The sequence below is a fragment of the Mus caroli genome, chromosome 11, assembly GCF_900094665.2.
Source record: "Mus caroli chromosome 11, CAROLI_EIJ_v1.1, whole genome shotgun sequence".
NCBI lineage: Eukaryota > Metazoa > Chordata > Mammalia > Rodentia > Muridae > Mus > Mus caroli.
In genome coordinates, this window is record NC_034580.1 from 46,657,586 (window position 1) to 46,679,086 (window position 21,501).

The 21,501-nt window shown below is 43.7% G+C and overlaps 1 protein-coding gene across 1 annotated transcript in view; it reads left to right on the forward strand.

The window, feature by feature from the left end:
- Positions 1-1,603: 1,603 nt before the first annotated feature.
- The window catches only part of Sar1b (secretion associated Ras related GTPase 1B), a 26,830-nt gene continuing 6,932 nt past the window's right edge, over positions 1,604-21,501 (forward strand). The window contains exons 1-4 of the mRNA XM_021177578.2: positions 1,604-1,793; positions 14,009-14,084; positions 16,440-16,559; positions 19,304-19,369. Coding sequence (XP_021033237.1) covers positions 14,027-14,084; positions 16,440-16,559; positions 19,304-19,369 — 244 coding nt within the window. The 5' untranslated portion in view covers positions 1,604-1,793; positions 14,009-14,026. The remainder of the gene's footprint in view (positions 1,794-14,008; positions 14,085-16,439; positions 16,560-19,303; positions 19,370-21,501) is intronic.

A 21,501-nucleotide genomic window follows, 5' to 3' on the forward strand; every position in this document is an offset into this window, starting at 1 on the left:
TCTTCTTCTTCTTCTTCTTCTTCTTCTTCTTCTTCTTCTTCTTCTTCTTCTTCTTCTTCTTCTTCTTCTTCTTCTTCTTCAGACAGGGTTTCTCTGTATAGCCCTGGCTGTCCTGGAACTCACTCTGTAGATCAGGCTGGCCTTGAACTCAGAAATCCATCTGCCTCTGCCTCCCAAGTGCTGGGATTAAAGACACGCGCAACCACTGCCTGATTTAAGTGTTGTATTTTACAACTCTACTCATGAAGTAAAAACTGGTAATATGGTAAGATTGAGATTCTTCAAAAAAAAATGATCTGAGTTTTTATTTTTCTGTTCTTCCATACTTTAAATAATAAACATGTCACCCTTTGTTCAGTGTGGTGCACTTGTGGAAGTCAGATGACAACTTTCCCAGGAGTTGATTCTGTTTATTCAGTTTGTGGGTTCCAGGGATTAAACTCCTAGTTGTCACTTGATGGCAGATGTAGAGTGGCTATGTAGAGAGACCCTTTCTCAAACAAGACAAACAGGACCCACTTTTTGTGTGTGGTACAGGGGACTGAACTCAGAGAATTTTATAAGCTAAGGCAGGCATTCTACCATTGAGCTCTATTTCCAGCCAGCCCCCTATAAAAGGTGTATTTAGGTGGAAATTAAGAAAGACAATATAGGCTTGAGCACGAGGGTTAAGAGCAAGGGATGTTCAGAGGACAAAAGAGACACGTCCAAGAGCAAGGTGTGGGCTTTCCAAAGAATTGCAGGAAGTAAAACATATCCTAGCATAAACTCAAGGGTCACTCAAAAGATGAAGTTTTAGGAAAGAGATGCCAAGTTGGACCTGGTGCTACTGAAGAGTAAAAAAAATAAAATAATGACTGCCCTGAGAACATAGGCCCCCGGCCAGATGGCCTAATTCCCCGGAACTTTTGGGAAAAACAACCACAAAATGTTTCAATGTCCCAGGTACCTTGAAGTAAATATCCGCCCCTAGACTTCCCCTATTTCCTCTTCCATCCTCCCCCTAGGTTCTGGTTTTTGCCTTTATAAGCCTGCTGGAAAATAGGGTTGGGGGAGGACTCCTCTACCCCTGCGTGGTGTATGGGTCTTGACCTCAGCATGTTGGTTTGTGTGCCATTAAAACCTCGTGTGTTTGCAGCAAGCTTGACTGTTGTGGCTTTCTGGGCTTGAGATCCCTGAGACTTGAGTGAGGGTCTCCCTTCGGGGGTCCTACACTACAAGGTTGCAATCCCAGTTTCTCAGAAGCAAGGGCAGGAAGATGATACATTCACGACTTGCCTGAGCAACTTTGTGAGATCCTGTTTCAAAATAAAAATAATTAAAGGGTGGCAAATGCGTTTTGGTGGTGGACTGCAACCCCCTATTACTGAGAGGGGCAAAAAGAAACAGCCTGGTGGTGACCCACACCTTTAATCCCAGCACTGGAGAGGCAGAGGCAGGTGATCTCTTAAGTTTGAGGCCGCCCGGTCTACGGAGTGAGTTCAAGGACAGCCAGGACTACACAAAGAAACGAAAAACCAAAAACCAAAAAAACAAACAAACAAAAAAACCCTCACATGCCTCTTGGGGTTGGGGTGAAGTGGTCCGGAGCACAGGGATTGGTGGCGAGACCGCAAGGAGGCGGAACTGAGGGCGAGCGGAGCCTGGGAACTGCGGACTGTCACTAGCGAGGCACCCGCCGACCCGGAAGGAGCTGAGGATAGCTGGGGCCCTGGCAGCCATAGCGCTTTGCACAGCCGGCTTGGAGCGTGTAGGACGGGCACGGAGCAGGGTTGCGTTCTCTGGAGTCGCAGGTGAGTGGCAGTGCCCTCGTCGGGCAAGAGAGCGGGCAACAGCTGTGGCCCTTCGGAAGGCCACTCTTTAGGCTGTCCACTCGCCCAAAGCTCTTGTCTCGGGTCCTTCGCGAACAGGGAGCTTGTTGGTTTGGTTTTTGGTTTGGGTTTTTTGGGTTTGTTTTTTTTTCCCCGCAGTGTGAGGGGCAACACGGATCCCTACCCGCGGGAACCGCTCTAGTGGCTCTAGGGGTAAAACAGTGGTTGCCACTGGGCAAGTATTTCAGAAAAGAGTGACAGTACCTCACGCGAGCCTCTTTTCCTTCCTCTGGCCCTCAGTTACCCCATTTGGTAGGATGAGGGAATTAGGGGTCATAGACAGCTGGAGAGGCTAGGACGGCTCTGTGTTGTCCCAGTAAGTGTGGCGGTCACTGGGCCTCCTCATTCTCCGTACTTACCGCGTAGCTCAAACCGGGTTGAATGAAGGGGAAAGATACTAATGGGGGGAAAAGTCAAGATTTTACGACAAGATAAAATTTATTTTGAAACGTTCAAGTGTAGCCTTGTTAACAGAAGGGAAAAATTTTATCAGGAGTTTAACATATTGGGATAAAGTAAATTGAACTTACTGTCACGTATTTGAACATTCTTAAATCAAGCTCTGTGTGGGTGGCATCTTACCCTGAATGTCTGTGTCCTTTGTTTAAATATTGGTCAGAGTAGTTGCAGTGAAAAAGAAGGTGCCACCTGTACAGCACCGCAGTCTGCTAAGGAAGACACCCCTGTCAATTGTTTTACAGGTGACCAATAAGGGTGACTTTACAGTTTGCCAGTGATGAGTGTCATCAGTTAAACAGGGCAATGCATGCCTAACATTGCACCTTTTGGTACATTTGGGTTTGTGACCACAATATTTTGACCTTAAAAACATTTTTTTTTGAACATAGGCAGGCACTCTGATCCTACAATTCCACCTACTCAAGAGGGCAGGGGCATCATTTGAGCCAAGCCTGCCTTGGAAGATCTTATCTCAAGAAAACAAAATTGTTCTCAGAGTTAAGCTGCTCCCAGGCATTTCTGAGTTTACAGAAAAGGAAAGTGTCCTTGTTGTCAAGATGTTAGAGAAGCGATTTTGTGGTTGTGAAGTTTTGCAGTTTGAATACGGTGAACTCTAGCCTTCCTTTGCCTTGTGCTATTGGAGTAGAAATGTAAGCAGGACTTGACACAAAGGAGTAGTCTATCAGATGTGGAAATCCCTGCCACCTCATTCGAAACTTACAAACTAGAGTGCTATAGTCGTGATTCACCTCATCCCCACCCTGCTCTCCAGGACAGAGTTGGCTGAAACTCACTGAAATTACTTTTTTGCAAAACTTGATAAAGTTTCTCCATTGTATGTACCTTTTACAAAAACTTTGGTTATTGTTTTATTAATGTTGGTAATGTTTTATTACATATGTATTATGAGTGTGTCTGTATTAAAGATCATATCAGGGAATTCATGCCAAGGTGTGGGTTTCTGAAATTAAACTCAGGTCATCAGGCTTGGTGATAACACCTTGACCTAATAAGCCATCTGGATAGCCTTCTAGTGGTGTTTTGAGGATTGAATTTATTATCAAATATACCGGTCTGGATTTTCTTAGTCCACTAGGGGCAAGTCCAAGTTCACTGCTCAGGCTCACAACATTCTTTTAGTTGTTAAGACTAGGTCTTGCTGTGTAGTCCAGGCTGTCCTCTTTGAGATCCTCCCCCATCAGCCTCTCCAAGTGTTCTCTCTCCCTCTTTCCCTCTCTTTCCCTTCCTCCTTTTTTTCTACTCTCCTTTTGACAGAAGGTGTTTTTCTTCTCCTGTTTCACTCTTAAAGCTGTATTTCTTGTGGTTTTAACCTTCTTTCAAGTGGCTGCCACTTTTCTCCAGAGGAAACAAGTACCCACTTTTTAAAAATTAAATGAATTAAAAAGTTTAATTCAGGGCTGTAGACATGGCTCAGCAGTTAAGAGCACTGGCTGCTCTTCCTGAGGTTCTGAGCTCAATTCTCAGCAACCACATGGTGGCTCACAAGCCATCAGTAATGGGATCCAGTGCCCTTTTCTGGTGTGTCTGAAGACACTGACAGTGTGCTCAAATATATAAAATAAGTCTTTTAAAAAGTTTAACTCATACAATTGCTTTGTATTGGGGATTGAGCTGGAGTCAATTATTGTCCCGTAAGCTGTTTTAGGTAAGATGTGCGAAGCAGAGCACTTCTGAGATTTAGTGTGCAGAACATCGCGGTGCAAGGCAGATGGGGTTGTACATCCCTTTAGTGCAGCCCTCAGGCAGGGGTGGCCGGGGCTCACGGAAAGTCCCAGGCCAGCTACATAGTGACACCCCGTCAACAAACAAACAACGACAACAACGGAACTTGGTTAAGCATAGTTTTACCTGGTAGCACAGGCTGGCCTTGAACTTTGGATCTCATGTCTACCTCCCAAGTGCTGAGATTACAGGCCTGTGTGCTATCCCATGCCTGGTTTATGTGCTGTCAGACTGCAAGCTAAGCAAGCACTCTATTAACTGCGCTGTGTCTCCAGCCTGCCCTTTGTGTTTCTAGTGGTAAATTAGATTACAGATAGCATGCTATCTCTTTGTCTTGTATGGGTGTGTGTGTGTGTGTGTGTGTGTGTGTGTGTGTAGAGATCAGAGTACAACCTGGGGAAGTCAGTGGTGTCCTTTGACTATGTGGGTCCTAGGGATTAAACTCTGGTCTGCTAGACTGTCAACAGTTGCTATACCCCACTGCCATCTTGCTGATCCTTCTTTTTCTTTTTTTAAAAATTTATTTTATGTATATGAGTACACTGTAGTTGTACAGATGGTTGTGAGTCTTCATGTGGTTGTTGGGAATTGATTTGTTTTGTTTGGGTTTTTGGTTTTTCGAGACAGGGTTTCTCTGCATAGCCCTAGCTGTCCTGGAACTCACTTTGTAGACCAGGCTGGCCTCAAACTCAGAAATCCGCCTGCCTCTGCCTCCCACATGCTGGGATTAAAGGTGTGGCCACCACACCTGGCAGGAATTGAATCTTTAGGACCTCTGCTCACTCAGGTCAACCCCACTCGCTCAGTCCCTGCTTGCTCTGGCCCAAATATTTATTTATTATTATACATAAGTATACTGTAGCTGTCTTCAGACCCACCAGAAGAGGGTGTCAGATCTTATTACGGGTGGTTGTTGGGAATTGAACTCAGGATCTTTAGAAGAGCAGTCAGTACTCTTAACCTGTTGAGCCATCTCGCCAGCCCTCTTTTTCCTTTTTGTAAGTTAGCATACAAAATAATGAGTTTTATTGTGACTTTTTTAAAGCTCTATTTTATGGGTATTTTGCCTACATCTATTTATGTGTATGGGTCTTTTGCCTACATATATGCATTTGTACTGCATGCATGCCTGATGCCTGTGGACCAGAAGTAGCCATCAGATCCCCTGGAATTAGAGTTACAGATGTTGTGAGCCACCATGTGGGTGCTGGGAACTGAGCCTGGGTCAGCAAGAACAAGAGGTCTTAACGTCTGAACTGCCTCCCCAGCCCCTGTGTTAACATTTTCATCCTTGTGTATCTTGCTTATATTTGCTGTGCTGTTTTTGGTCGCCATTGTTGTCTGTTAGAGACAGAATCTCATTAGTCCAAGCTGGCCTTAATTCACTATGATCTGTCATGTCACAAATGCTGGACTTACAAGCACACCATACTCCAAGAATAGTGGTATACACATTTAATTCCAGCACTGGGAAGGCAGAAAGAAGCAGGCAGATCTCTGAGTTCAAAGCCAGCCTGATCCACACAGTGAATTCCAGCCCAACCAGGGCTACTCAGTAAGATCCTGACAGAATAAAAATTAAAAAAGAATCATGATGTAGTCCATGCAGGTCTCAAACCAGGAATCCTTCAACCTTAGCCTAGAGCTGTGATCAGGTGAGTGCCACACTTTTTGGGTTGTAGTGAAATTTCTGTGCCTGTGTTTGCAGGATACTTTCCTAATACTTGCTGTGGTGGCACTCAGTGACAATATATTCATATGCAACATGGAAACAGGGCTGGCAAGGTGCTTCCTCTGGTTAAAGTGCTTGCTGCACAAGTCTGGCAGCCTGAGTTAAAGCCCCAGTTCCTACAAAGCTGTCCTCTGACCTCCACACAGGTGCCATGACACGTGAACCCCTCACACACACACACACACACACACACACAGATAAGTCAGTAGATTTTAAAATGAGAATGCTATTGATTTATTTCATATTAAAAGTTATTAAGTTGGACATGGTGACATGCTTATAACTCTAGCACTTGGGAAATGAAGTCTGAGCTACATGGTAACTTGTCTTTTAAAAATAAAAACTTCAAGAATAAGGATTCTGCTTCCTCATAAACGATTTGTAAACATAAAATGTTCATTTAAGGTTTTTATTTGCTTTTATGTCAAATGATAGCTTTGTTGAACTAGACCTGACATACCGTAATGTTCTCCATGTTATAGTATGCAGGGTGTCCCCAGTATAGTCACAATGTTACACAACCTTCACCACTAATTCTAGAACATTTTTTCTCACCTCTGAAAGCAACCCTGTTCCCATTAGCAGTTGCCCAGACTCCTCTCCTGCTTCTGACAGCACTAATCTGCTTGCTCTCAAGCAGATATGCCTGCGTGGACATTTCACGTGGAGAGTTATCCATACAAGTTCAACAAGACAGAGTTTTAAGCAGTGATTTGTAACCTGAGTTCTGTTCACTGCGCTGATTTTCATGTTACCTGAGTAGATTGCAAAGTCTTTTCCTGTTTGGTGTTCATGCAATAAATAAATCTGCTGACGTGCAATGTTTCCTTGTCAGTGACCTTTGCTCTTCACGTCCCTGTGATGTGTTCCTGGGTTGTGTAACCTGTTCCCAGGGCTCAGGTGTCTGTTTGTAGCTAAGTGGCTTTATTCTTAGTTGGATGTTTTTATTTTTGCTTCATTTTGAACAAAACAGAAACAAAGAGATTATTTTAGTAATTCCTGGCTTGTTTTGAGGGTTTAGTAAATTATAATTTTATAGAACTATGACTATCTTCTCCAGTAGTTTCTCTGTGTAGGTAGGTAATTTCTGAGTTAGAGTTTATAACCATAGACTGGCAGCACCCTCGTGCAGGAAAATCCTTTTCCTGTTCTCCTCGCCACCACTTTTTGTCGCTCCCCTGACACACCATCATCCCGGTGAAGACTTTGCCTCTTGACTCAGTGCTGCTCTGTGTAGCAGTGCCCTCTGCTCTTTTAGATGAGTCTAAGACCTGTCACTGTGTACGCGGCACCTCCTACCCTGGCTTCCTGCACCTTTCACCCCAATGTCTCTTTATCTTTCCATGCCTGACCTTAGAGCTGCCACCACCTAGACCAGAACTTCTTTGAACCCTGCTCTTCCTATTCTGATGCACCCTGGCCTGCTTCACCCTCTCCCTGTTTACTACAGCCACACTTGTCTTCTGGTTTCCAGACCCTCCCTCTACTCTGTGAGCTCTGTTCTGTGGAAGCCTGCCTTTGGTCAGCTCTGTTCTTACACCGATCCTTTGTCTGCTCAGCCTGCACTGGGTCAGCTCACCAGGGCCTCTCACTGTGCCCTCCAGTGCTCTTCTCGCGCTCTCTGTGCTCCTCTCAGCTTCAGGGTCACACTCAGAGCCCTCTCCCCTTGGCCCTTTTTTCTCTGTCCTGGAAGCCTGAATTTTCTAAAGCCCAACATCACAGAAGGTGGGGTTGTAATGTAGGGGTGTTGACAAACACATCAGTGATTGCCACTGCTGAAAATGTTTCTTAGATCTCTAACTTTTTTTTTTTCTGTTAAATTCAGTGCTGGCCTGGTGGTGGTATCAAATACCTTTAATCCCAGCATGAGGAAGCAAGAGGCAGGTGGATTTCTGAATTCGAGGCCAGCCTGGTCTACAGAGTGAGATCCAGGACAGCCAGGGTTATACAGAGAAACCTGGTCTTGAAAACTAAAAATAAGGAATAAATAAACTCAGTGCTACGGCTCAAATCCTGTTCCTTTCATGTTCTTGGTAAGCATGCTACCCACGAGGTACATCCCCAGCCTTTTGAACAATCATTTAACTTGATCCACCATTATAGTACCTATCTTATATATTTCAAATTTTCCTCATTCCCACTATTTTTGAGACAGGTTTCAATATATGTGTAGCCCAAGCTGGCCTTAAAGTCAGTCTTTAAACTGAGCTTTCTAAACTCTGGGATTTTAGGTGTGTGCCAACAGGCTCTATGCCTCTCCATCTTTGGAAGTCAGATTCTCTGGGCCTCCCTCCTCTGACTCATACAGGAAGCGGTGCTCTCAGTGTAAGCTCCTAATCAGATTAGTCTTCCCTCTTTCTCTCTATTATGTAGCTCTCCGTCCTGGACCTCACTCTGTATACCGGCCGGCCTTCATCTCCCAGAGATCCACCTGCCTCTGCCTCCCTAGGCTGGGATTAGAGGTGTGCACCCCATGCCCAGCTCTTCCAGAAGGTTTTTCCTTTCAGTTCATCATTATACCCAACCCTCACTTTTCCTGAAGAAGAAATTCTTATTTTTCTCATTCCATTTCAAATGTATTTATATATTTAGACTTCTGCTATCTAGCTCAGGCTGGCCTAGGACCTTCACCTTAGACTCCTCAGAGCTGGGAATAATAAAAGTATTCTACCACATCCATTTCAAATGTTTGTTTTTTGTTTTTGTTTTTGTTTTTAAATCTATTTGGGGGCTGGAGAGATGGCTCAGCAGTTAAGAACACTGACTGCTCTTCCAGAGTTCCTGAGTTCAATTCCCAGCAACCACATGGTGGCTCATAACCATCTGTAATGGGATCCAATGCCCTCTGCTGCTGTGTCTGAAGACAGCTATAGGGCTGGTGAGATGGCTCAGTGGTTAAGAACACTGACTGTTCTTCCAAAGGTCCTGAGTTCAATTCCCAGCAACCACTTGGTGGCTCACAACCATCTGTAATGAGATCTGATGCCCTCTTCTGGTGTGTTTGAAGACAACAACAATGTAATCACATACATAAAATAAATAAATGAATCTTTAAAAAAAAGATATCTATAGTGTACTCATACATAAAATAAATCTTTGAAAAAAATATCTATTTTACTTTTTTTAAAGATTTATTTATTTATTATTATACATAAGAACACTGTAGCTGACTTCAGATGCACCAGTAGAGGGCGTCAGATCTCATTATAGGTAGTTGTGAGCCACCATGTGGTTGCTGGGATTTGAACTCAGGACCTTCAGAAGAGCAGTCAATGCTCTTACCCGCTGAGCCATCTCACCAGCCCTCTCTTTTACTTTTAAACCTTTAAATTTATTTTATGTATACCAGTGTTTTGCCTGTATTTATGTTACATGTGCCATGTTCCTGTAGATTTAAGAAGAGGGGATCGGATCCTTTGGGATTGCAGTTGCAGATGATTGTAAGCCACTATGTGGGTACTGGGAATCAAATCTGGGTCCTCTGCAAGAGCACAGCCACTTTAACTACTGAGCCAACTCCAGCCTAGGGTTCAAACTTTTGGAAAGAGGAAGAGAATCTCACTGTCCCTCTATCTTTTAGCCTCTGTTCTTCATTCATGGCTCAATAACAGTAGCATCCAGCTTAACATTGTACATTTTATATGGTGTATACAGATAGGCATGGTTTACACGAAGGTCAGAGAATGCATTTGGCAAGTCAGGTCTCACCTTCCATCTCATTGAAGCGGGGTCTCTCTTGTTTCTGCTGCTGTGTTGTGTACTCCACTCCAGGATACCTGCCCTCTCCCCCCAAACGTCTAGGAAATTTCCTGTCTCTGTCTCCCATCTCACTATAGGAGTAATGTGATTACAGATGTGTGCCACCATCTGGCTTTAGGTGGGTGTTGGGGAGCACACTTGGGTATGAGGCTTTTGTGGCCAGCTCTTTTACCTGTTGAGCCTTCTCCCTGGTGAGTTTTGTGTTTGTGTATGTACATTTTAGCTTACCTGGTCTTTACCACATGCTCACAGGTATTTCAGAAGAAACTTGCAACTCATTCAAAGTCAGGCTTTAAATCGGAGCTAGTATCAACTCTGCTTTACCTCCGACAGCGCAGCTCCATTGGAGGCCTCTCAGGCAGTCAGTAATTGCTTCTGTGGAGCTGAAGCTGGCATGGCTCCGCTGCAGCTGCATTGATGTCACTAACATCTTTCCTTTTTGGCCACTCATTCCTCTGGTTCTTCTGGCCTTCCTGCATTCCATGGTCCACCCCTGGTTTCCCTAAAAGATCATGCCAAGTATGACTTATTCATAGCACGGTGGTGGGTATCAGAGGCAGGAGGATTTTAAGCAGACATTAGAGGGACATTCTGATGACAAAGTGTGGGTCACCAGTACTTTGACCCAGGGAAAACTACAAGAAGGGAAGTGATGTGTGTTAATCTTGGAAAGGTAGCCAAGAGGTAAGTAGAGAAAGTTCTGGAATACTAGGCCAGGAATTTGGTTGAATTATTTCTCAGCTCAAAACTTGTGGAAGGTCTTCATCCATCGTACAGGGTGTATAGAGTCAATGGACAGTTTGCCACATCAATTGCTATACTGAAGTAACAAGTAAAAGCTGAGACTGTCCCCAGCAAAAGCTATTGTCAAGGTATGCAGCAAGTCACTGCCAAGATACAGTTTAGCAGAGCTGCTCTGGAGGCAGTGTATGGGAGTGGGGACAGATTTTAAAATGATACGTTGTAGTTTAGGATGTGGCTTTTTGTTTGGGGGACTGCAGGCATCTATCATTCTGCTGAGCAACACAAATTTCTTAACCAGGAGGCTTCTCTGGGGGGCAGACAGACTGCACTGCAAGCCCTGCACAGGACTGTGGCTTAACTCAGTGTGAGCTGTGATTTAAACAAACACACAAGCAAAAAAATCACTGCTGTGGCTCAGTGATGGAGTGCTTGTCTAGCGTGGCTAAGGCTAGGATTCCATCCTAAGCACTGCAGGCTAAAGGGTAATGATTTAAACAGGTTACTTATTTAGTTTTATTCTGGGAGTTATACTTAGGACCCTCCTAAATGCCTTCTAAGCTCTTTACCACTAGGCTATATCCAGAACCCCCCTTTTGCTGGTTTTGGGATTGGTCCCACTAAATTTCCTAAGCTTCCCTTAAACTGTGTACTCAGCAGTTCAGACAAACCTTGAACTTAAGATTCTCTTGCCTCAGCCTCCCAAATAACTAGGAATACAGGCTTCTGCCTATAGACTGGAGGTGGAAACTTAACAGTTCTTTGGAGAATCAGTTGTGTTGGATGATGTTTTGCTGGGGCAAACATATGAAGGAGTGTTTTCCTGAAGTGAACACAGATGAAAGACTAAGGCAGACTCGTGAAGGAATGTTTCGCTGAAGCAGACATAGGGGAAAGGTTGTTCTTCTAAAGCAAACATGTGGAAAGACATGTGATGGGTTCTTTGCTAGCAACATGCATGTATTGGTCCGCCTTACATTGCATAGCTGAGCTGCATTTGTCAGGACTCCGTGGACTCGGGCTGCTTAGATGCACATGCTGAGGCAAGACCTATGCTGAGGCAAGGCACTTGACCGTCTGTTGTTGTTTTAAGACAAAATCTTGTGTAGTCCAGGCTGACCTTAAATTAGCTATATAACCAAGAATGATCTTGAACTTCTGGTTCTCCTGCCTCTATTTCCCAAACAGTGAGGGTACAGGCATGAGCCACGAAACCCCTGGAGTCCAGGGTGACCTGTTATTTACTATGTGGCCAAGACTGGCCTTGAACTCACAACAATCCTCCTCCTCCTCCTCTTGGATTTAGTTTATTTTTTTATGTATATGAGTATTTTGCACATGTGTACCACATGTGTGCCTGGTGCCCTCAGAGATCTGGGGTCAGATACCTTGGAGCTGGAGTTCTGTGTGGTTGTGAGCTTTCCTGTGGGTGCTGGGAACTGAAACGAGATCCTTCGCAAGAGCAACCAATGCTCCTAACTGATGAGCCATCTCCCCAAGCCTGTTGTTTAGCTTAAGTGCTGGGATTATAGGTGAGAACCTGTATTTTAGAATGTGGTGGTTTGAATGTGCTTGGCCCAGAGAGTGGCACTATTGGAGATGTGGCCTTGTTGAAGGAAGCGTGTTATGTAGGCATGGGCTTTAAGAACCTGTCTAGCTGCCTGAGAGTGAGTCTTCTCAGATGAAGATGTAGAACTCTCAGCTCCTCCTGCACCATGCCTGCCTAGATGCTGCCATGTTCCTACCTTGATGATAATGGACTGAACTTCTGAACCTATAAGCCAACCCCAATTAAATGTTGTCCTTATAAGAGTTGCCTTGGTCATGTCTATTCACAGCAGTAAATCTCTAACACATAAAGTTCTAGTAGTTTTTGTCCAAATTGCGTTTATGTAGCTAGGTTGCACTAAGTAACAATTTCTATCCATATTTTGTTTTGTTTTTTGGTGCTGGATCTTGAACCCAAAGCCTTGTGCATACCAGGCCTACACCCTCAGCCCCTACACATTTCAGTGTCCCTGTCATCCAGAGAGTAATGGTAAGAGGATGTGTAACTTTGAAGGGAAGGGATATTTTTGAGCAGGGTCTCACTGTGTAACCAGACTGGCCTGGAGCAGTCTGTGCAGGCCTAATTGTCATTAAACTCAAAATCCTGCTTCATCCCCACCAAGTGCTAGAATTCACGAATAAGCATCCTGCTCAAGGTTCTCATTCCTGTGTTACTGACACACCCATAGATTTTCCATGTGTTTGATTCCAAATTGGAATTCTTGGGCTATAAAAATAAAATTTGGCCAGGAGGTAGCAGTGGCAGCAGCAAATTTAATCCCACTCAGCACTTGGGAGACAGAGTTGGGTAGGTCTATGGAGTCCGAGTATAGCCTGGTCTGCCTGCGATTAAAGGCTACACCACCACACTTGGCCTTACTGATCATTGTTACTTTTTTTTTTTTTTTTTTTTGAGACAGGGTTTCTCTGTGTAGCCCTGGCTGTCCTGGAACTCACTCTGTAGACCAGGCTGCCCTCGAACTCAGAAATCCACCAGTCACACATTGCCCAGGCAGGCCTTGAACTAACTATGCATTCAAGATGACCTTAAATTCTTGACCCTCCAGCTTTTTACCACCTTAGATATCAGGAATGGAAACTTAACATCTTTTTTTCTTTTCTCCCTATTCTTTTTCCCCAATCCCCAGCTCTTACAACAAGGATTTGATAAATAGCTCATATCTAATATTTAGCACAGATTGTTTCTAAAATTTGTCGTATTAAATCTTTAAGGATTTTATTTGTGTGTGAGAGGGGAGGAGAAGGAGGGAGAAAAAGGATAGAGAGAGAGGGAGGAAGGGAAGGGAGAGAGAGAGAGAGAGAGAGAAGCCAGTACCCTCAGAGGCAGAACTGATCGTTGGAGACCCTGGAGCTGGAGTAGTTGTCAGCCCTCACGTGGGCACTGGCAGCTGAACTCAGGCTCTCTGGAAGAACAGAAGTGCCCTTAACCACTGAACCATATCTCCAGCCCCCAATTTTTTTCCAGATACAATCTTACAGTTTACCTTATAGTCTAAGTTGGCCTTGGATTCATAATCGTCCTGCCTGAGCTTCCCAGTGGCTGGAGTTACAAGTATGTGTCACCATGAGTGGCTTTTTGAGATAGATCTCATCCTATAGCTGTGGCTGGCCTACAACTGCTATGTTCACCAGTCCAGCCTCAACTGCGGAGATCCACCTCTGTCCTGAGTCCTGGGATTAGAGTTGTTGGCCATCACACATGGCTCTTAATTTTTTTTTCCCATCCCTGGTTGTTGTCATTCATTTTGTTCCTTCCATGGACAAAGAATGGTCCCTGCCTGAAATTTAATGGCATTTTGAGATTTATGCATAAGCATAGATGAGGTTCTATCAGCCTGGGTAACAGGGATTTGTTGTTGTTTATGTATGCACACATGCATATGTTTATGTGCACCACAGTGTATGTATAGAGGTCAGAAGGCAACTTGTGAGTTGGTTCTCTCCTACCAAGTGGGTCCCAAGGCTTGACCCCAGGTGTCTGTATCCACTGAGCCCTCTCATCAGCCCTGCTTTATATAAAGTTCTTAACACTTACATAATGATAGAAGATTACGCAGACTTGCTTAACATCTGTCAGTATCCTGTGTATGTTGGCCATGCTGACTGTTAAGTCTAACTAAACCTTGTTTTTCAGACCCTGTAAGATCTGGATATGTCCTTCATATTTGACTGGATTTACAGTGGTTTCAGCAGTGTGCTGCAGTTTCTAGGTAACTTCGGCTTTGCTCTTTGTAGCTATTGCATTTGACCCTGTTTATGCATTTGTTTGTAGAGAGCGCCTTTATATAAGCCTGTGGTTAAGAAAGTGAGCTTTGAGATTATGAAATACATCCAAGTGACTCACCCCTTGAAATCACATAATTGTGGGCCAGGTGTGGGAGAGCACACCTGTACCTCAGCCCTCACAAGACTGAAGCTGTGATCTGAGACCTCGAATAATTAGGAACTAAGGTTGCTTCTGGTCAGCATGTCTACTGTATGGAGAGGTGAAGCCTTTCTCAACTGAAGGTAATGCCTGTACACTATGGAAAGACATACAGTAACCAACTTGTCTCTTCAAGAAACTAGATCACATGAAAAGTGAAAAGATGGAGCCGGGTGTGGTGGCGCACGCCTTTAATCCCAGCACTTGGGAGGCAGAGGCAGGCGGATTTCTGAGTTCGAGGCCAGCCTGGTCTACAAAGTGANGTCTACAAAGTGAGTGCCAGGACAGCCAGGGCTACACAGAGAAACCCTGTCTCGAAAAACCAAAAAAAAAAAAAAAAAAAAAAAAAAAAGAAAAGTGAAAAGATGATGTTTTTCGTAGATAGAAATAAATTAATCATATAAAAAATAACCTTGAGTGCTCAGGAGTTAGTGGTGTATACCTTTAGTTCCACACTGGGGAGGTAGAGGCAGGTGAACCTTTGTGAGTTTGAGACCCAGATCACAGATACATCCATGTACTTGTCTGTCTGTCTGGATTGTACTGGGGATATGACCCAGGCTTTGCATATACTAGGCAAGTCATATGGAAGGCAAGTACCACTGAACTATAGCCACAGCCCTATTTTAAAACTTGTAATGGGAACACAATTAATTAGTTGCTCGGGCTGGCTTGCAACTCATGTTCTTCCTGCCTCTGCCTCCTAAGTACATAAGATGACAGAAATGGCTATGAAACCCAGCTGGCCTGGAACTGGCATGATCCCTGCCTCTATCTCACCAGTGAATGCTGGATTGCACATATATGCTGCCATGCCTGGATAATGTGTAGATTTTAAGTTGTTCTTTTAAAACTGAAAATGAGGGCTGAGGAGATGGCTCAGTGGTTAAAAGGTATCAGCTGCCTGCCCTTCCAGGGGGCAGGGGGCCTAGGCTCAACTCCTAGCACCCACACGGCAGCTCACTATCTATCTATCTGTTACTCCAGTTTTAGGGACCCGATACCTATGTGTGCTGATACCTCAGGCACTGCACTGCACAGCACACAGAACAGCCATACACATGAAATACAATAAAATAAAACCTGAAAATAAGAGCTGGGCCTTACTTGGTGGTACAGACTACTCAGTCCAAGTACTCAGGAGACTGAGGCAGGGGAATCACAAATTAAAAGTTAGAATGAACAACAGAATGAATTGATTTGAAGCCAAATTGGGCAATTTGGTGAGATCCTGTCTTACAATAAAAAGCAAAAAGAGGACTGGGGTGTAGTCAGAATAGAAAGCACTTGCCTATCCTATCCTGGGGGTAGCACTGCCAAACAAAAACAAAAACAAGATCAGAAAACTTAAAGATAAGCTTAGCTTAAACAAGCTTGTTTATGCTAAATGTACTTATTGAGGCAGAGTTACAACTGATTATTGTTTATTGTTGGTTTTTGTTTTTTACATTTAGTATTTTTTATAATTTATTTTATGTGCATTGGTATTTTGCCTGCATGCATGTCTGTATGAGAGTGTCAGATCCCCTGGAACTGAAGTTACACAGAGTAGTGAGCTGCTATGCAGGTGCTGGCAATTGATTGAACCTGAGTCCATCTGGAAGAGTGGCCAGTGTTCTTAACTGCTGAGCCAGCTCTCCAGCCCCTGTTTTGTTTGTTTTTTGTTTCTTTTGTTTTTAAACATCTCTCTACATAGCTCTGGCTGCCCTGGAACTATGTTAAGCAGGTGAGATCTGCCTCCCAAGAGCTGGGATTACAGGCATGCACTACCATACTTGACCTGGCTTGTTTTATTTTTTGAGACAGGGTCTCATGTAGGCCAGGCTGACCTTAAACTTGCTGTAGAGCTAAAAATTGCCTGACTTTCTGGTTCTGCTGCCTTTATCTCTCACCTGTTGGGATTGTAGGTGTGGTAAATTTGGGTTCTGTTAAGGTTTTAATATAGATTTAAGCACAGACATTAAAGAGGGGCACTTGGGGAAGGACAGCGCACATGCACTCAGGAGTTCTAGAATTCTCAAGTTGTATTTCAAGCATCTTAATAATAACTATGTGTAACTTTAAGTCATGTCAAATATAAAGTAATTTTCATGTTCCATGTCTAATGTCACTCTGACTGATTATAGCTCTTATTCTGCAGGATTGTATAAAAAGTCTGGTAAACTGGTATTCCTTGGATTGGATAATGCCGGGAAAACAACTTTGCTACACATGCTGAAAGATGACAGGCTCGGGCAGCACGTCCCAACGTTACATCCCAGTAAGTATTTCTTCCCTGTGAGTGATGCTGAGTCATAGCTCCTGCCTCAAAGTGTTTTGATTTTGGACTTTTGATGGCTAAGGTGTGAGATTGTTTATCCTGTTCCTAAAATAGCTGGGTAAGTAGTAATTGACCTGGTTCCCAGAGCACAAATTAAGATCTAGAAGCAATGCTCAGCCCTTTCTATCCCTCCACTTAGCTATACCATGAGCCCAGCCTATGCTATAGAGTAAGAAACGACAGAGCCAGTAGCAGAAAGAAACACAAGGTTAATTTTTATATGTAATGTCACAGTGAAAAGATTATAAACCAGGCAGATAACAGCTTAAAAATAAATCAGTTGAAGGATGTGCGTGGTGGCACACACCTTTAACCCCAGCAGTTGGAAGTAAAGGCAGGTGGGTCTGTGCATTTAAGGCCACCTTGGTCTTCATAGCAAATTCTGTGTCAGCCAGGGCTCCATGGTGACATCCCACCGAGTTGTCTTCTGGCATACACATGTGCCTGCGGCAAGCACACACCTGCACATACATAAAATAAAAATAAATAATATTTTATGAGAGCTCGATTCTTCTTTTAAAAAGGGAGGGGGGCATGGCAGAGTTAGAAGAGATGATCGAGTAGTTTACTTCTCTTTGCTGGGACTGATCCCTTCACTTTCTCCCACAAACAGTTCTTTTTTTGTTTTTCGAGACAGGGTTTCTCTCTGCAGCCCTGGCTGTTCTGGAACTCACTCTGTAGACCAGGCTGGCCTCAAACTCAGAAATCTGCCTGCCTCTGCCTCCCGAGTGCTGGGTTTAAAGGCGTGCGCCACCACATCCAACTCTTTCTTCAGCACCTGTTGTATGTCATATCTGGATCTAGACACAGGAACCTGCAGGGCACAGAGCAGGTGCTGTCTCAGCTACCTTGCATCTCACATTCATTCTAACTTAACATTTTCCATTTAAAGCATATGTAGAAAAAGTAACAACCGTCTGTCTTTTGATCTGGCAATTGAGCTACTAGATGTTTATATGGGAAAGTGAGAATATGCGTTTACCAGAAGCCCTGTGCAGGAAAGACAGGGGAAGCAGCAGGAGCTGCAAGAAAGGAATGGAAGCCAGTGTGCGCTCCTGTGGGCCAACGCTTGGGAGGCACAGCCAGGACACAAAAACTCTACCAACTGAGACCTCAGTCATGACACATTCCAGGAGGGAGTGACCAACAGGAAGTCACATGACCATTTTAGAATAAGTCGGAAGAGTCTGTGGTGATAGACTTGAGCTGCTTCTAGGGGTGAGGTCTAGGTGAGGGCTAATGGGCAAGGGAGAGGAGATAGTCTGAGACACTGGCAGTCTCCTACATTAATTCAATAGAGTGTGTACAGATGTAACCATGTGAGTGTGTAGGCAGCATAGCCAAGCACTGCCCTTTCCTTATTGTAGAGACTTTGAACACAGACTCTGTTAAGCATTTCATTTACTTGAAACACTGTGTATAATTCTTCCTTTAGTTTTTGAGATAGGGTCTTGAGTGTAGCCCAGGTTAACTTCAGACTCACCATCTAGAGATGTGTGTGTGTGCTACCTCAGCCAGCTTAGAGTTCCTTAACGAAATTAATGCTCTGGCACCATGTAGTTTTACGTGCAAGTTTTTGTTATGATTATGGCAAACTTCTCTATAGGCCATGAGGGAAGACAACAGGGTCTGAAAGTCTTTTCCACTACACACTAGGTAACTAGACAGAATATGCATGCACAGGTGTTTGCAAGCACTGAGCATGAAATATAGCCTGTATTTAGGATGGATCTTCCCACCTCAATCAACCAAACCCTGCAGTCCTGGCACAGGACCGCACTCCTAAGAGAATGAAACAGTCTCTTCTGTATTCTGGCTTTGTGCCAGGTGGTTTTGAACTCAGGTGTGAGAGAAAAGCCAGACCTCCCCAAAGAACCACATCTGCAGTAAGAAAAATCTCACTACAATGAACTTTGAAAAATACAGTAAAACTTAGTATATATTATAATTTTACAATGTAAAATTAGTAAGACATGCAAAAGGTAGGTTAATCAGTGAGACCAGTAATCAATCAGAAGGAACAGACTCAGAAGTGACAGGGATGGTAGGATTGATTGATAGGGACATCGAGACAGCTGTGGTGGGCTGTGGACGTGGCTCAGTTGGCAGACTATCTGCCTAGTCTTCGTGCAGCTGTGCATAATCTGCATAAACTGAGCATGCTGGACCATGCCTGTAATCTGCTTCACAGCAAGTTCAAGACCACCCTGGGTTGCATAAGAACCATCTCAAAAAGCTAAGGTTGTAACACTTCTTTGTTTCTTTCATTATACTGATTTAGTCCAAGGCCGGGCACATCTGCACTTAGACGGTTGTGGACATCAAATCTTTCGTGTGCCCAGGGCTCTGGGGAGTCAAGTCTAGATCACTGGGCTTGTTGGCAAGCACCTTTATTTGGCGAACTATCTTGCTGACCCTTTTTTTTTTTTTTTTTCTTTCTTTCTTTTAAATTTAAGAAGATCAGTGACCACAGATTTAAAGGGAAACATGTACTCAATGAGGAGGTAAATGGAAGATAACAAACAGGTCTTTGTTGTCCAGGCTAGCTTTGAACTTACTCTGTAGCCAAGGCTGGTCTTAAACTTCTGCTTTTCCTGACTTTAAAGTGTTAGGATTACAGGCATGAGTCCATGTGCCTGGCAGATTTCTGATTATGTTGTAAAAATAATCTTGTTTTTATTTAGCTTCAGAAGAGCTTACTATTGCTGGCATGACGTTTACAACTTTTGATCTCGGTGGGCACGTGCAAGGTAAGAGTCTATTTCTCTTCGTCTTTGTTTTAATCTTAACTTAGTAAGTATGGCCATTATGGTTCAGAGCTTGGAACTGCGTGTTCTTCAAGTAAGGCAGAGAAAGGTTAAGGTTGTCCGTCACTGGACACATGGAACTTCTGATTCCCTGAAGTCCCTGAACTGCTTGTGGGTGAGGTATGAGGAAAATTTAGCTTTGAATTTCTCTTTGCTTCAGGGTACCTCACCTGTTGTCAAAATCATATTATGAAGACACGATACTGTGCCCCCACCCCCAAAAGCTCCAGCAACTAACCTGTTTTGTTTATTTATGTATTTTATGTGTATGGGTAACTTGCATGTACATCTGCACTCCAGTACACAGCATTAGACAGCTGTGAACTGTTATGTGGGTGCTGAGAATTTAACTCAGAACCTTCAGAAGAGCAGCAAGTGCTCTTAACCACTGAACCATTTCTTGAACCCCATGAACCTGTTTCTCATAACAGGCAGAGCTGTCATAATCCTGAATTCTCTGGTCCTTTCTCCCATCAGAGCTGCCCTCTTGTTCTCCCCTTGGCTTCTGCTCATGAGTCCCATCTGTGAGGTGTGACTCTTCCCTGGAGAAGCCTCCCTAGCTAGGAGTGCTCTGCTGTCCTTATGGAACTTAGTGCTTCTGTGCACATTACTGCAGCAAGTGTAGGAGGACTGTCCTGAACCCTGAGCTGAACTTCTGTGGACTTCCTGACCGTTTTTTTTTGTACCCCAATAACTCTTAGCATGTGGGTCACATGATACAGCACAGGTAGCAAATGCTCTAGACATAAAGGCCCCCTAAAGCCTGGTGTTGGTGTGGGGTGCCAGCCCACAGTGCTGATGCTGTGTGAGGGCATACCACCTCACACGGGCTTCATTCCCAGCTCCATAAAATAATAATAAGATATTTTTAAAGCCTGTGACATATATTTGGAAAAGACTTTCAGTGGCTGTGGCTAGTGAAAGCACATTTAAGACACACATGTGTTAATCTCTGGGGTATAAAGATTAGAGAATTAGAATCTAGAGCTGGGAGGATGGCTTGGTGGGTCAGAGTGCTTCCCTTGCAAACCTGAAAACCTAAGTTCAATCCCAGCATTCACGGAGAAAGGAGAGAACAGAATCCACAGGCTATCCTCTAAACTCCACAAGTTTGCTCTGCACGCACACACTTGTACTCACAGATACATCATTAGTAATACTACTAATAATACTATAGATAGATAAAATATAGAATCAAATGGAGTTTGCTTGAAATTTCATTTCTACAATATTTTTCAGCTAGGCCATAAAGCTCAAGTCATTAGTTACTTCTCATCAGAGTAGTCTGAAAATTGTTTCCTCGAGGCTGGAGAGTTAAGAGCACTTGTTATTCTTCCAGAGGGCCCAAGTTTGGTTCCCAGCACCCACATGGCTATTGACAACTGTCCTTAGCTCCAGGTCTAAGGGCTCTGGTGTCTTCTGACTTCCACAGGAACCAGGTACACACAGTACACATACATACATACATGCAGGCAATACATGCATGCACATAAAATAATAAAATTTATTTTTTAAGAATAAAAATTGAGCCTGTGGTGATGGTGCCCACCTTTAATCCTAGCACTCAGGAGGCAGAGGGCAGCCTGTTCTGTAGAGTGAGTTCTAGGACAGCCAAGGATGTCCCTGTTCCAAAACCCTGTCTCAAGAAAAAAATTACCTAAAAATGATTTTTTAGACTTTACTTAATTAATTTTTAATAATAAATCAAAGAATTATTTGTAAAAATTCTTTGATATATATGCATATAATTTTACCACTTATTAAAGATTAAGGCAAATTTGCATACTAATAAGATGGCTATATTCGCTTACTTTTACATAAAGAGTTAAATGATAGCTGAATATTTTTACTGTGAGACAGTCTTTAACATTTTTTAAACTCCCTTTTTTTTTCTGAGACAAGGTTTCTCTGTGTAGCCTTGGCTGTCCTGAAACTCACTCTATAGATCAGACTGGCCTCAAACTCAAGACTCGCACCGGGCGTGGTGTCGCAAGCCTTTATTCCCAGCACTCAGGAGGCAGAGGCAGGCGGATCTCTGAGTTCAAGGCCAGCCTGGTCTACAAAGTGAGTTCCAG